Genomic DNA, 13,858 nt, shown 5'->3' with positions numbered 1-13,858 from the left:
ATCTTTTGTGCTTTTGCTAACTGAATACATTTGGATTTGTAGATGATCAAGATTTGTGACTTGAAAGGAGTCAAGAATGGCTCTGAAGTCTTGCCAGTCTCTATGGATCCCCCTGCCTACCTCTCCTTTTGGTCTTTTCCTCCCTCCTTCCCACCTTCTTTCCTTTTCTTTTTCTTTAGACACAGGCTCTCCTTATCTAGTCTTGAATTCTCCATCCCTCTGCCTTAGTCTTCCAGAGTGCTGGAATTTCAGACATGCACCAGTATTCTTCAAGGAGAATTTTCTTTTTTCTTTTGGTTTTAGGGACAGGGTCTCCTTGTATCTCAGTCTGGCTTGGAACTTCCTGAGTAGTATAGGCTGGTCTTGAACTTGGGATTCTCCTGCCTTGGCCTTCCAAGTACAGGGATTATAGATTTGTGACATGCCTTGCATAGATTTTCTAATCTTTCTCCTCCCTGAGTGTTCTTTGCCATAACCTACATTGTCCCTCTTGGAAATCCCTAAATAATCCAGCTCTGAAGAGCCTAAAAACATGAACCAATTGGGTGAATGCACACAGCTTCCATCTACCAGCCCAATTCTTATGTAATCAGTCAATTTACCGAATGGCTTTTGGTCTCAGTTTTCTTATCTTTCAAATGTGGGTTGCGGATGTAGCTTGTTTGTAGGTAGAGTCATTGCTTGGCAGGCTGAAGACCCAGAGCACAAAGCAAAGCAAAAGCAAAACAAAAGTTGCTCAGTAGGTGGAAGCCATGACTCCAGACAGAAAGGCAGGCGATCCTATACAGTGTTTGCCATCAGTCAGTGTTTTTGAGTCCTACCAGTTGCTTGGCCAAGCATGTCTAACAAGAAGAGTGGATCTTTGTCTTCCTGACACAGGAATAACCTTGAGTTTGGAGCCCAGGGTGGGGCAGATAACTGAATGGCTAAATGACTAGAGCCTTTCCATCCCCGGAGGTCCTATCCAAGAAAGCCTCTCAGCACTGTTCAGAATGTGTGTTATCTGCCTTGAGCCTAGAGACCACTCCCAGGTGTGATGGCACCTTGAATGCTGGGAGTCCTCTCCCCAGGGGCTTGTGTTGGTGTGTTGATCACTAGAGGACATATTTGTGGAGCTCACCATAATCCTTGTGACATTGGAGTGACTTTGCTGCTCAAATCCTGACCTCCAGGCTCTCAAGCTCTGGTGTACTGGTTAACTGTGACTAGTGCCCCAATTTCAGGTCCCAGGTGGACTCTGCATCTGCTCTCTGCCTCTTGCCTTGGGCATATATCTTATGCAAGTTTCCGGATCCAGGTTTTGCCCAAAAGGAGATTGGTAATCTACACGAGAGTGTGTGTGGCCTGCAAAGGAGCTTCTTGGACCTCACAAGACAGGTGTGATGGCAGCTGGAGTCAGAATAATAATCACAGTACTAACAGAGGGGTCCAGATGTTGAGAGAAAGGCATGTGGGAAGCCATGGGTCTAACCTCAGCAACAGAAACAATCTATCAGTAACATAATACTAATTATGTGCCTTATACATATTCATATATTTGATCCTATAACTGCTATACAGGGTAGGTATCTTTGTAGTGCATAGTTTAAAGGCCCATACCCCAGCACCCCAAAATAGACTGTAGGAGAAAATAGTTCACATTCTTTTGGCTTGCTTCGACCTGGCTGTTCTGCAAAGCCTGAGGACTAGGGAATAACTTTGCAAGGCAAACCTTTAGTAAAAGAAATTTATATTAGTAAAGGAAATCTCTATTAGCCAGTGTTCAAGGAACCCAGCTGCTGCCAATAGCTCTTTTCAACTGGGAGACTTTTATCTGCATGACAAGAACATCTCTATTTGCCACACAGGTCCTTTCCTTAGCCCCAATAACTTGCGTCACTACCACCCGACAGAAGCCCAGGACCCCTTTCCTTTCTGAGGTTCAGGAGGCTTCAGTCATCTGAGCCTTCATATGACATCATTATTTTTGGGGATTCCCATGGATATGTAACTAATCAAATAGGAGTTTTTTTCCTTGTTATTTCCTATCCATTTAATTTGTAAACAAGCCAAAGACACTAGGGGGAAGCCACTTTTCCCTTTCCTTACTATAAACTCTAGAATTAGAGTTTGGCGAAGTCTGTGCCTCCCTCAGTTTCTCCATCTGCTAACAGGTAAGACTAGTAGATAGCTTATTGGATTGCTAGGAAGATGAAATTTATTAAAATTTGTATGTAGAATGGTGACTAATAAATAGTTAAAAATATCTAAGATTTTGATAAACTTTTTGTAGATGAGGAAACTGAGGCACAAGAGGAGTTTGATCATTTGTCTGAGATGATGCACCTAGGGAGAGGAAGGCTGGGAATCAACCTCTGGAAATCTAGCTTTGAACACACCAGTAAGAAAGAACAAATGCCCACGTGATTTCCTTTGTGACATGGTTGGTGGGGAGAGCCTGGAATTAAGCCAGGTGGAAACTTGCAGCTCTTAAGTCTTCATTCGGCTGTTGTAAATGAAGTTTGCAAAATTGGACTGTGTCCAGGTGGCTAGTGGTTTTAGAAGGACCCGAGGCCTGAGGTGGGCCTAAATAAAAGGTGTTTGGCTGGAGCTCTCCCAGGCTCCTGTCCTTCCAGGAAGTCCCAGTCAAGTGACACTCAGTAGTTGGTAATAAATGACAACCTAACATGGAAAATCCTTGACAACAGAGTTTAAGTCAACAAAAATTGAACTTAAGTCAACAAACACTGACCTGGGAGTACCTATACCTCGTAGGAAAGGCTGCTGGAATTCCAGGATGCTCACAGTTCAGTTGGGGAAATGCAACATCAGCAAGCACATGGGCAAGAGACCCCAGTGGTGGGAAGTGTGGGAAATTATGAGTCCAGATAATGGCCCAGGCAAAATCTGGGAGACTAAATATCCCCCGCTGGGACCGGCGTGGTGATCTGGAAGACCTTTACACATTAGAATGTGGAGTAGAAGACTTAACCCCCAAGAGAAGAGTGTTTGGTGAGAGGAATGTTAGCATTTTTAGCTGGTTCTCTCAGAGGCAGCTGAAGAAGCAAGACTTACAAAGGAAAAGGGGCAAACCCAGAAAAAAAGGAGCATGGGGGCTGGAGGGATACTGGAGCAGTGACAATTTGGGCGGGAAGTTTCTCCCATCTGACTCTCTTCATTCAGTTCTTTGCTGTGTATGTTGCTCGGGGTCTAGCTAAGATCCGCACAAGGTTGGAACCCTCGCCTCATTGAGTCGCAAGGTGTGTCTATCTGGAAGTCCTCGCATCCGCCCAGCGAGGCCCGCAGGCTCTGTCCCTGCTCCAGCAGACTACGCCCTTCCCCTCCTTAGTCTCCGCCCCTCCTGTAGGCTCCTCCTCGGGCTCTGGCGCGCGGGCTCCGCCCCTTGTCTCTCGTCCACCCCGCCCCTTCCTACGCTCCGCCCCCACGCTCGCGCGCCAGGTCCGGGCGGCGCCGACGCACTTGGCGGGAGATAGGAAAGTGGTTCTGTGCGCTCCCGAGGCAGCTGCAGTTCCTGAGAGCGCGCGACGAGACCTGCAGACACACAGACGCCTCAGAGCGCCGCCTGGGGCCGGGAGCGGCCGGAGCAGCCCGAGTCCTGACCCCGGCCCGGCTCCCGCTCCAGGCTCGGCCGGCGGGCGTGAGGGCGCGGCGCGGCCCGGGCCGGGGGGATGTCTCGGCGGACGCGCTGGTGAGTTCTGGGGTTCTGGCCCCTCTCCTTGGGTCTGCAAACAGGAGGTGGGGGGGTCCCGCGGGAAATGCACCCCGCGCGGCCGCCCGGTGCAAGGGCGCCGCCCGATGCAGGGGAGCGCGCCACGGTAAGGGGCTCTAGGGACCCCTCGCCCGGATTCCCCGGCCTTCTGGGCCCAGGAGCACGAAAGCGCGGGTTCACTCCCCGAGACCCGGTCTCGGCCCTGGGTGAGGTCCATCATCTCCCGCCTAATTGCAGGGTGGGGAAGGAAGGCTGCGCGCCGTGTCAGCTGGAGGCTCACTACTGGGCCGGGAGAATGTCTCTCCAAGTCGCAGCGATTGGGAGGCAGACGTCTCCGAGACACTTGTTGTTCAAGAGTGGCTTGAATTTGCTGGAGTCCCTTTCTTGTTTGCATTCCGGGAAGCACAAAGCCCCTGGGCCCTCTGCCGGGTGTGAGAGCGGGGATTCATTGTCTGTCTCTTGGGGATTCGGCGGCCGGTTCGGTTTGGTTTCAGTAACCCTCTTCCTGTCCCACGCTAGGTTTGGGTAGCTGGGGCTCGGTAGAGACTGCTGATGTGTAAAGAGACCGCTCTGCCAGCGGTCGCTGGGCCAAAGGCAGGAGCCGCGTTTCCTTTCCCTCTTACTAAATTTCCACAGAGGGTAAGTGACTGGGTCAAGCCTGGACCTTTCGTACACCTGTGTATCTGGGGCCTAATTGAGGGGCTTTCCAGCCTCTCTAAGGAGTGGGATAATGGGGTCCTGCCGTGTTCCCTCTGGGTCTCTCCAATTCAGAACACTCATGTCCTCAGAAGGCCTAACTGGGCTTAGGATGAGAATCCGGAACGGAGATGCCCAGCTTGCTTACTTTCACAGAGTTCCTCATTGCTGGAAAGCATTCGGTCCATGAGCGCTGGTCAGGGTGGGTTCCCATGGCCCAGTTTCTAAGGCAGGAAGAGCCTCTGGACATACTAACTCCAGGAGTCCCGGGGCTCATTTGGAGGGACCCTTGTGAAGCATGGGCTCAGTGCCCCTGTATCCTCACAAGCCTCAGTCCTTTTCTGCCACACTATAACCCTCTTGGACCCCAGTGCCCCACTTCCCTCTTGCTCTTGGCCTCTGACTCACCTTTCCCTGGAGCACAGCCCAGAACGTACACGGGCAAGAGAAAGGGTATGTGTACAAAAATGTGATTTTTTTTTTTTTTTTTTTTTTTTTTAAACCACACTCTGGCCTCTGCTTTTCAAACTGTGATTACTAGGGAGGTGAAGGTGTAAAGGTGTGGAGCCTGACACAGCATAACCCTGGTTGGCCTCAATGTTCACATGGGGCATCGTGTGAATGCCATCATCTGCCATCTGTTTAATAGTATCCCCATTACACAGCATCAGAGCTTCTCTACACAGATGCCTTTGGTTCTGGGACACTGGCTGAGTTTCTACTAGAATCTGGGCCTTGTGCTGGGTACTGGAGAAGCAAACTCAGTTATTAATACTTAGTGGATTTTGCCTCCTGCTTTACAGTGGTTAAGTGGTGCATGCATTGGATCAGAAGTGACAGAACAAATCTGCCTTCCAGATCCAGTGACATTTATTGTTAGGTTTGGAAACGTCATATCATTGTAATTGAATTTTAAAATGGTTTAGTAGGCAGCTTCTCTTTGCAGTACTCATTCATTCACAAAACCACTGGTGCCCTGGGTAAATATTTCTTAAGGTCTTTCTATGATAAAATTCCAGGTTGTGAAGGTGGAACTGACTTTTGTGGGTGATGTCAAGACCAGAGGTTGGATCTGAGGTCAGGGCCTAGTTTTCCAAAGTGCTTTGGGTGTGTAGGAGTGACTGGGGAGCTCTGCTGCCTTTGGGAAAAGAAAGGGAAGGGTGTGTAGACACCATCAGAACCCATTTGGGCACAGAGCATGGCTTGTTTTGTTTGCAAATCCTCTGCTTTTCCCAGAGACAGATGACAGACGTAGGAGTATATTTGCTAAAAGCGACTCGATGCAGGTCCTGGGGAATTGGGGAAGGATTAACAATCTCCTGTGAATAACTGTTTTCCTTCCTTCCTTAATTAAGTATGTGTGTGGTTATATATGCACTTGGGTGTAGGTGCCCACAGAGGCCAGAGCCACGGATCCTCCTAGAGCTGGGAGGTGGTGGTGGTAAAGTGTACTGGAAACTGAACTTGGGTCCTCATTAAGAGCAGTATGTTTCTAACCGATGGGCCAGCTCTGCAGTCCCTAACTAGCATTCTTGGAGGTTCATAATGTGATCTCTTCTTTCAAAGCATTAAACTAGAGAGTAGGATTTTGGTAGCAGTTAAATAAAATATTCCATGTAACAGGCCCGTGGTGGAGCAAACCTTTAATCCCAACAGGGAAGCAGAGGCAGGCCAATCAAGTTCCAGGATAGCCAGAGCTACACTGAGAAACCCATTCTTGAAAAACAAAACAACAACCAAAACTTCTTTGTTAGTTTCTTTAAAAGCCTTCAGACTTCAAATGATTATATTCTGAGTTTTTTCTGTCCATCCCATGTAGGTGAGAATTGGAAAGGGACAGGCAAGAATGAAAGAAGTGAGGCTGGGTGTGGCAGAGTATGCCTTTAATCCCAGATAAAGGGGATGGAAAAAGTTAGTGATGACAAGTTTTAGATGTTTCCCCTAAGTAATTAGGACTTTTAAAATTTTGCATGCTTGATGATCAGGAAAATATCAAGTGCTAGCGACTGGAGAGATGCCTCAGTGGTTAAGAGCGCTTATTGTACTTGCAGAGGATCCAGGATCAGTTCCCAGCACCCACCTGGTGGCTCACAACCATCTGGACCTCCAGTTCTAGGGGATCAGGCACCCTTCCTCCTCTAACTCTGCATGCACCAGGTATAGATGGATGTGGTGCACAGACATACATGCAGGCAAAGCACTCATAAACAAATTAAATCTTAAAAAAGGTGTAAGTTTATTATTGAAAAGAAAAAAGCGAGAATGTGGTTTTGAATATCGTTTGTGTGTTTTGAGACAGGCCTTGAGTTTGCAGCAATCCTGTCACAGACTCCAGAATGCTGGGGTTATAGGCATATACAACCACTGCCCAGCTAAAGACCATAGTCTCTCTCCTTCCTCCCCCTCTCCCTCCTCCTCCTCTCCCTCCTCCTCCCTCTTCCCCTCCCCCTCTCCCTTCCTCTTTTTCTTCTTCTTCTCCTCCTCCTCCTTCTCCTCCTCCTTCTTCTTTCTCTCTCTCTCTCCCTCCCCCCTCTCTCTCTCTAGCCCTGGCTGTCCTGGAAATTGCTTTGTAGACTAGGCTGGCCTCGAACTCACAGAGATCTGCCTGCCTCTGCCTCTGAAGTGCTGAGATTAGATTAAAGGTGTACATCACCATTGCCCAGCTAAACATCACAATCTTCCTTCCTTCCTTCCTTTCTTTCTTTCTCCTTTTTTTTTCCTCATCCCCCCCTCCCCCAGACAGGGTTTCTCTGTGTAGTTTTGGTGCCTGTCCTGTATCTATCTCTGTAGATCAGACTAGCCTTGAACTCACAGAGATCCACCTGGCTCTGCCTCCCGACTGCTGGGATTACCAGTATGGGCCACCGCACCTGTAACCTGTACCTACTTTTGGAAAGTAGAAGAGAAAGGCCTGCCTCTCCAAACCTCCCTATAGTTGACCTGACCCTGGATATACACTACCATCCCCAGGTAAAGGTATGTAAACATGCTGTCCATGACCTTTAGCTTGCTTCCACAGTGAGGAGCTGGATGAGTTACACTACCAGGACACAGACTCAGACCTCCTGGAGCCGAGAGACAACAAATGCAAGGTCAAATGGACCCATGAGGAGGTGAGCCACAGCTACTCCATGGCGCTGGGGAGAGGGTTAATGGAGGCTGGTGGCGTCTAATGTCTACATCTCTGGACAGTGAGGAAGTTGATGGGCCTTCATCTGCTTCTCCTCTTTGCCTCCTCAGAGCATTCTCAGACTCCAAAATCTGTGGATTGGGGCGTGGTCCTTAGGCCTCTGGACATCCCTCTCTCTTAAGTGCTTCTTGCCCTTTATCTTGGTCTGATAAATCTGCTGTTGCGTCCTCATTCCAGAGAGTAGGTAGTTTATAAAGACAGGTTTAATCACCTCTCCATTCTGCTGTGCAGCCAAGGAAGTCCTTTTTCCTTGTGGGGAACTCTGTTTCCAGGCAGGGTAGAGTTATGTAAAAGACAGTGCCATACTGGCTTTTATGACAGATTTAAGATACCAACCGATTGATCCATTCTGACAGCAGAGATTGAATGACTTCACCTCCTATCCTCCCAAGACTGCCTCCTTGTACTGCATGGTGGAGGTTAAATATAAACATGAGTTGTGGCGGGGACATTTGACCCTGAGAATGCTAGGAAGCTAAGTCTGTAGTTCTTGTAAAAAATGTTTGTTCTTACTTTAAAAATTTTAAACAAAATGATTTTATTATTTTATATGTGTGGGCATTTTACATTTTGCCTGCATGTGTGTAGGTGCAGAGGCCAGAAGAGGGTGCCAGGTACACTGGAACTAGAGTGACAAACAGTTGTGAATAGCAGTGTGGATGCTGAGAATTGAACCCAGGTCCATGAAATAGTAGCCAGTGCTCTTAACCGCTGAGCCATCTCTCTAGCCCCTTTTAATTAATCTTACGTATTGTTATTCTTGTGTGAGAGAGGGCTGATGTGTGCTACACATTTTCTTTTCCTTTGTTCTATTGTGTGTGTGTGTGTGTGTGTGTGTGTGTGTGTGTGTGTGTGTGTATACAACATTTGGAGGTCAGTTCTCTCCCAACTAGGTCCTAGGGAATGAAGTCAGATTGTCAGGCTTAGTAAGTGCCTTTCCCCACTGAGCAGTTTCTCTGGCGCTTTTTTGTTTTGTTTTGAGATAGGATTTTTCACGTATGCTGGGCAGGCCTCCCAATTTGTTATGTAGCTGAGGATGATCTTGAATTTCTTACTTTTCCTGATGTAGGTGCTGGAGATAGAGTGCAGTGCACACTGGCAAGCCCAGTAGCAGCTCAGCTGCCTTCCCAGCCCTAAGTGGGAGGGTGAATTGTTTTTTGTTTGCGATTTTGTTGTTTTGATTTGATTTGAGGTGGGTCTCTTGTATCCCAGGCGGCTCTGGAATGCTAGTTACCGGTATACTTTATGATGGCCTTGAACTCCCGATATTCTTTGCTTTTGTCTCAAGTACAGAGGTTAAACTAGATGCCCCCCATTCCACCTCCACCCCCCACCCCCGCCTGGCTTCTGTTTTCTGAAAATTTCCCGTTCTGAGTCAGCCCACCAATACTTTCTAACAAGCACACAGGACCTTGATCATTCGCTGCCCAAGTGCATAAGTGCCTCTTGGTGATGGAACCCCTGAATCACTGAATCAACCCTGGGGCCCTCACTGTCAGCCTCTCCAGCAGGATCCCTCTTCCCTCCCCCCTCCTCAGTCTAGCTCTCTCATTTTTTTTAAAACCTGTCTGCCTGCCTGCCTGCCTGAAGAGTCAGTCACCACAGTTCCCAGCATCTTCTCCAGCACAGAGTGGTGATAAGTGTGCTTGCCTGAGGCATTGATTACCCTCTCCTCCCTGTCAGGCCCATCTGTTGCTGCCTGCTACTGTGACTAATACTTGGCACTTAGTAGGCACTCAGTTCCTGAGTGAATGAATGAATATGGCTGTGTCGTGGCATCTATAAAACTTTCCACACATGTGTGAGCTAAATCCTGTGTCTTTTGTACATTGGCAGGATGAGCAGCTGAGGGCCCTGGTGAGGCAGTTCGGACAGCAGGACTGGAAGTTCCTGGCCAGCCACTTTCCTGTGAGTACTGCTTCTCCCCCCCCCCCCCCCAAGGGCTCAGGTGGCCTGCTGTGAGTTGTTTAGAAAGCAGAAGTGTAGCCTGGGAAGCTGGGCAGCAGTGGTGGTGCATGCACCTTTAATCCTGGCATGCAGTGGGGGAGGGGCAAAGGGCAGAGGCAGGCAGATCTCTGAGTTCAAGAGGGCAGGCTGGTCTACAGAGCGAGTTCCAAGACAGCCAGGGCTACACAGAGAAACCCTGTCTCAAAACAACAAACAAAAACCAAAAAAACACAAACCAGAGGGCACCCAGTGAGAAGATTCCACACAGCTGCTTTTAGCATGTCCTCTGTCCTAGGCCCAAAGGCTGCTTGTATTTCTTCCAGCAAGTCAGGAGCAGCTGGATACTTAGCTCTGGGCCATGCATTGAAACTGAGAGAGGCATACTTTGAGTAGACTTCAAGCTGAGGCCCCTGCCCAGGTGGCTGGTGCCACTACACCAACATTCAAAGCTCTCTGGGGATGAGAGCTTGCTTTTACACACCCTCCCAGGACTGCAGGCATCTAGACAGGACAGTGCACAAGGCTGCCACTTAACTGATGGGGTTCCATAGGCATCTCAGGCTGGATCATCATACTTCTTTCTGCCTCCCCCCTTTCTTCCTTGTAACCTGAACTCTTTAAAGAATAAAAATGTTGTCCAAGAAGAAAACAGGAATCACTAATAAGTCCCACGAAGCTTGTATAGACTTTGAGATAGTACACCCCACGTACTATCCTCCACAGAGGGTGGGAGGTTCCTTTCTACAGGGCCCGGGTTTAGCCTTTGAAGCAAAAATAATGCACCCATGTTCTGGTAGGTCAGCCTCTGGTGTGTGGTGGGTGAATGGCACAGGATGCAGCTACCTGACATATGCTTGCACATTGGTCCCTGAGCTCAGGGCTCCACCAGAGTTCAATTTTATGGTTCCAGACTTATTTCTGTTCCTGTCCCAGAACCGCACAGACCAGCAATGCCAGTACCGGTGGCTGAGGGTTTTGAATCCAGACCTCGTTAAGGGACCATGGACCAAAGAGGAAGATCAGAAGGTAAGTGCTTGCTAAAGGGCTGCATACACCATGGGCTTCCACCACTGCCAGGCACTGGGAGGTGTCGAAACACTCCTGTAGCACTCCGCTTTAGTCCTGAGTATCTTCGGGGTGTGTGTGTGTGTGTGTGTGTGTGTGTGTGTGTGTGTGTGTTCTGAGAAAGACCAGCTTTATAGCCCTGGTTAGCCTCATATTATTGTGTGGCCTAAGCTGGCCTTGATTCAGACCTCAGCCATCTTTCTGAGTGCTGGGCTTGTAGTGGCCACTTGACACCACGAGTTACCCAGCTTTTAACTGGTAGCCTTACCTGTCACATAGAACCAGTGACGGCTGCCATTGATGCTATGATAATTTGGTAATGCTGTGATAATGGTTATACCACACAACCACAAAACTCAGAGGCTTTGCTTTTTTGGTGCTTCAGATGAAACCTATTGCAATGCTAGGCAAGCTTTCCACCGCTGAACTTACCTCCCCTCTAGCCCCTTCTCTAGGATTTTTTTTTTTCTTCCTGTTTTTGAGACAGGATCTCGGGTAGCCTGGGCTGACCTCAAACTTGCTATGTAGCCAAGGCTGGCCTTGATCTCCTGTCTCTATCTCCCATGTGTTAGGATTTCAGGTGTTTGCCACATTTGGCATTTTAATGCTTTATTTCTGTAGCATCTGTAGTCTTGTGAGGTGGGCTATGTCCATGTTAAAGCTGGGTAAAATCAAGGCACAGAAAGGATTTGACATTCTCCAAACTGTGATCACCCCGGGCTGCTTTTCTGGAGCTCCTTTATAGAGCTCTGGTTCATCTCCCTGGTGTTAGCCCATAAGATGCCGTTCCACCTTGGTAGACACAGCATCCAGGATAAGTGGGGGATAAAAAGCACTGTCCTAGTAGGTGCATATGCCCATCTAAATGGGATGTGATTTCTAAAACATTTAAATCACAGCAAAATGGACATGGTGGCACAATCTCTAATCCCAGTTCTGGGAAGATGTAAGCTGAAGGGTCAGGTATTCAAAGCCTACTTGGTCTACATAGTGAGACCCTGTCTCAATTTTTTTTTTAACTGCACAGAAATGAAATAGAATATTTCCACACAAAAATCCCGTTTTCTGTGAGTATCTACTCCTCCCTGGTTGTGGCTATGTGCACAGAATATGTGTGTATCAAGAATTGAGGAGGGAGCTGGGAAGGTAGTAGTCCACACCCTTAATCCCAGCACTCAGGAGGTGGAGGCAGAGGCATGTGAATCTCTTGAGTTCGAGGCCAGTCTGATACATAGATTGAGTTCCAGGATAGTCAGAGCTACACAGAAGAACCCTGTCTCAGAAAAAACAAAGAACTGAGAAGGGCCTAGCTTGAGTTGCTGTGACTATTAGGGTTTGTGTCCTGAACAAAAGAGCCTTTCTCAGAGGGGCTGAAGACTGAAGTCTAGTTCTTGGTGCCGTGACCTGGGCTCTACCCTTGTAATTTCCACAGAAGTATCAAGAGAACTTGACCTAACTCTCTAGTATGATTGGGGCTGACCTCATAGGCTTTTACCTCTCTAAAGACCTGCAAAGTGAGGTCCATGGCGATGCTTAAGTGGAAGTGATTGAGGGGCTGGTTCTTCACTGATGTTTTCTTCAAGGTCATTGAGCTGGTCAAGAAGTATGGCACAAAACAGTGGACTCTGATTGCCAAGCACCTGAAGGGCCGGCTGGGGAAGCAGTGCCGTGAGCGCTGGCATAATCACCTCAACCCTGAGGTGAAAAAGTCCTGCTGGACCGAAGAGGAAGATCGCATAATCTGTGAGGCCCATAAAGTGCTGGGCAACCGCTGGGCTGAGATCGCCAAGATGCTGCCCGGGAGGTGAGCTACCTTCTGGTAGGTAGGGTGCAGGCAGGGTGTTGTGCCGGGTGAGGCCCATGCTTGGGATGGAGTGTCGCAGACTACCATGAGCAGTCCCATGTTTTTTAACATTCAAATAGCTTTGTTGTCAGTCTCCAGGCCGCCCAGAGACGTGCATCGGAAGGGAGAAAAGTAAATCTAAAAAGACTGGGAAGTCAGGTTGTGTCCTGTTAGGGGAATATGATGCAAACACCAGTTTCTGTCCCCATTTCTCCTTCCTACTAAATCAGACCATCTTTTGTTTTTGTTCAGAGATAGGGACTTGCTGTGTATCCCACGCTGGTGTTGAACCCAGGCTGACTTGAAACTTGTGACCTTGGCATCATGACTGCTGAGGATGTGGGTGTGCACCATCATGCCTAGCTAGTATCCATATGTTGTTCGAGTTACAATAAAAACCCAGAACCAGGGCTGGAGAGATGGCTCAGAGGTTAAGAGCACTGACTGCTCTTCCAGAGGTCCCAAGTTCAATTCCCAGCAACCACATGGTGGCTCACAACCATCTGTAATGAGATCTGGTGCCCTCTTCTGGTCATACATGCTGTATACAAAATAAATAAATCAATCTTAAAAACAAACAAACAAAGCAACAACAACAACAACAAAAAACCCAACAACCCAGAACCAGATTTTAGGGTGAAAGCTGAAAGATCAGAGAAGCAGAGCAAGCCACAGCCACCACCTCTTACCCCACCAATCCCGCAGCCTGAAGGAGCTCAGCCAGAAGAGCTTCTAGCTGAAAGGGATGCTTCTGCCGAAAAGCCTTAGGTCCTGTCTCCTCATGCCTTATATACCTTTCTCCATCCACCATATCACTTCCTCCTGAATGCTAGGATTAAAGGTGTGTGCCACCACTGCCCGGCTTCTATGTTTAATCTAGTGGCTTGTCCTGTGATCTTTAGGCAAATTTTATTAGGGTACACAATATATCACCACATCCATATTTATGAACGATACGTTGTTGTTTTTAAGAATATTGTACTTGTGGGTTCTTTTTTATTTTGATTTTTTTATGTGTATGAGTGTTCACCTGCTTGTTTGGCTGTACCGTGTGCATGCCTGGTGCCTGAGGAGGCCAGAAGGCATTGGTTGCCCTAGGACTGGAGGTAGAGTTGTGAGCTACCGTGTGTATGTTGGGAATCAAATCAAGGTCCTCTGAAGAGTAGTTGGTGCTGTGAGCTGCTGGGCCATCTGTCCCTCAGCCACAGATTCAGCTTCCTGGGTCTCCTTGTCTCCCTCCCGATCCCCACTCATTATATTCTATCGCTCTGCTTTTCTTTCTTTTGCTGTGGTTAAACACTGACCTAAAGCAGGAGGGGGTGGGGCAGTGGTGGTGGTGTTTGTCTTCCACTTCCAGGTCACAATTGAGGGAAGTAAAGCAAGAACTTGAAGCCCAGACCAGGGAGGA

The 13,858-nt window shown here is 48.3% G+C and overlaps 1 protein-coding gene across 1 annotated transcript in view; it reads left to right on the top strand.

The window, feature by feature from the left end:
* Positions 1-3,502: 3,502 nt before the first annotated feature.
* Positions 3,503-13,858, top strand: part of Mybl2 (MYB proto-oncogene like 2) — a 33,979-nt gene continuing 23,623 nt past the window's right edge. Inside the window, exons 1-5 of the mRNA XM_036185897.1 lie at positions 3,503-3,688; positions 7,425-7,518; positions 9,432-9,503; positions 10,476-10,568; positions 12,191-12,411. Of these exons, the coding sequence (XP_036041790.1) occupies positions 3,669-3,688; positions 7,425-7,518; positions 9,432-9,503; positions 10,476-10,568; positions 12,191-12,411 (500 nt within the window). The 5' untranslated portion in view covers positions 3,503-3,668. The remainder of the gene's footprint in view (positions 3,689-7,424; positions 7,519-9,431; positions 9,504-10,475; positions 10,569-12,190; positions 12,412-13,858) is intronic.

Source organism: Onychomys torridus, chromosome 4 (genome assembly GCF_903995425.1).
Source record: "Onychomys torridus chromosome 4, mOncTor1.1, whole genome shotgun sequence".
Taxonomy (NCBI): domain Eukaryota; kingdom Metazoa; phylum Chordata; class Mammalia; order Rodentia; family Cricetidae; genus Onychomys; species Onychomys torridus.
Note: the sequence above shows the minus strand (reverse complement) of the source record. Positions and strands in the feature narration are given on the sequence as shown.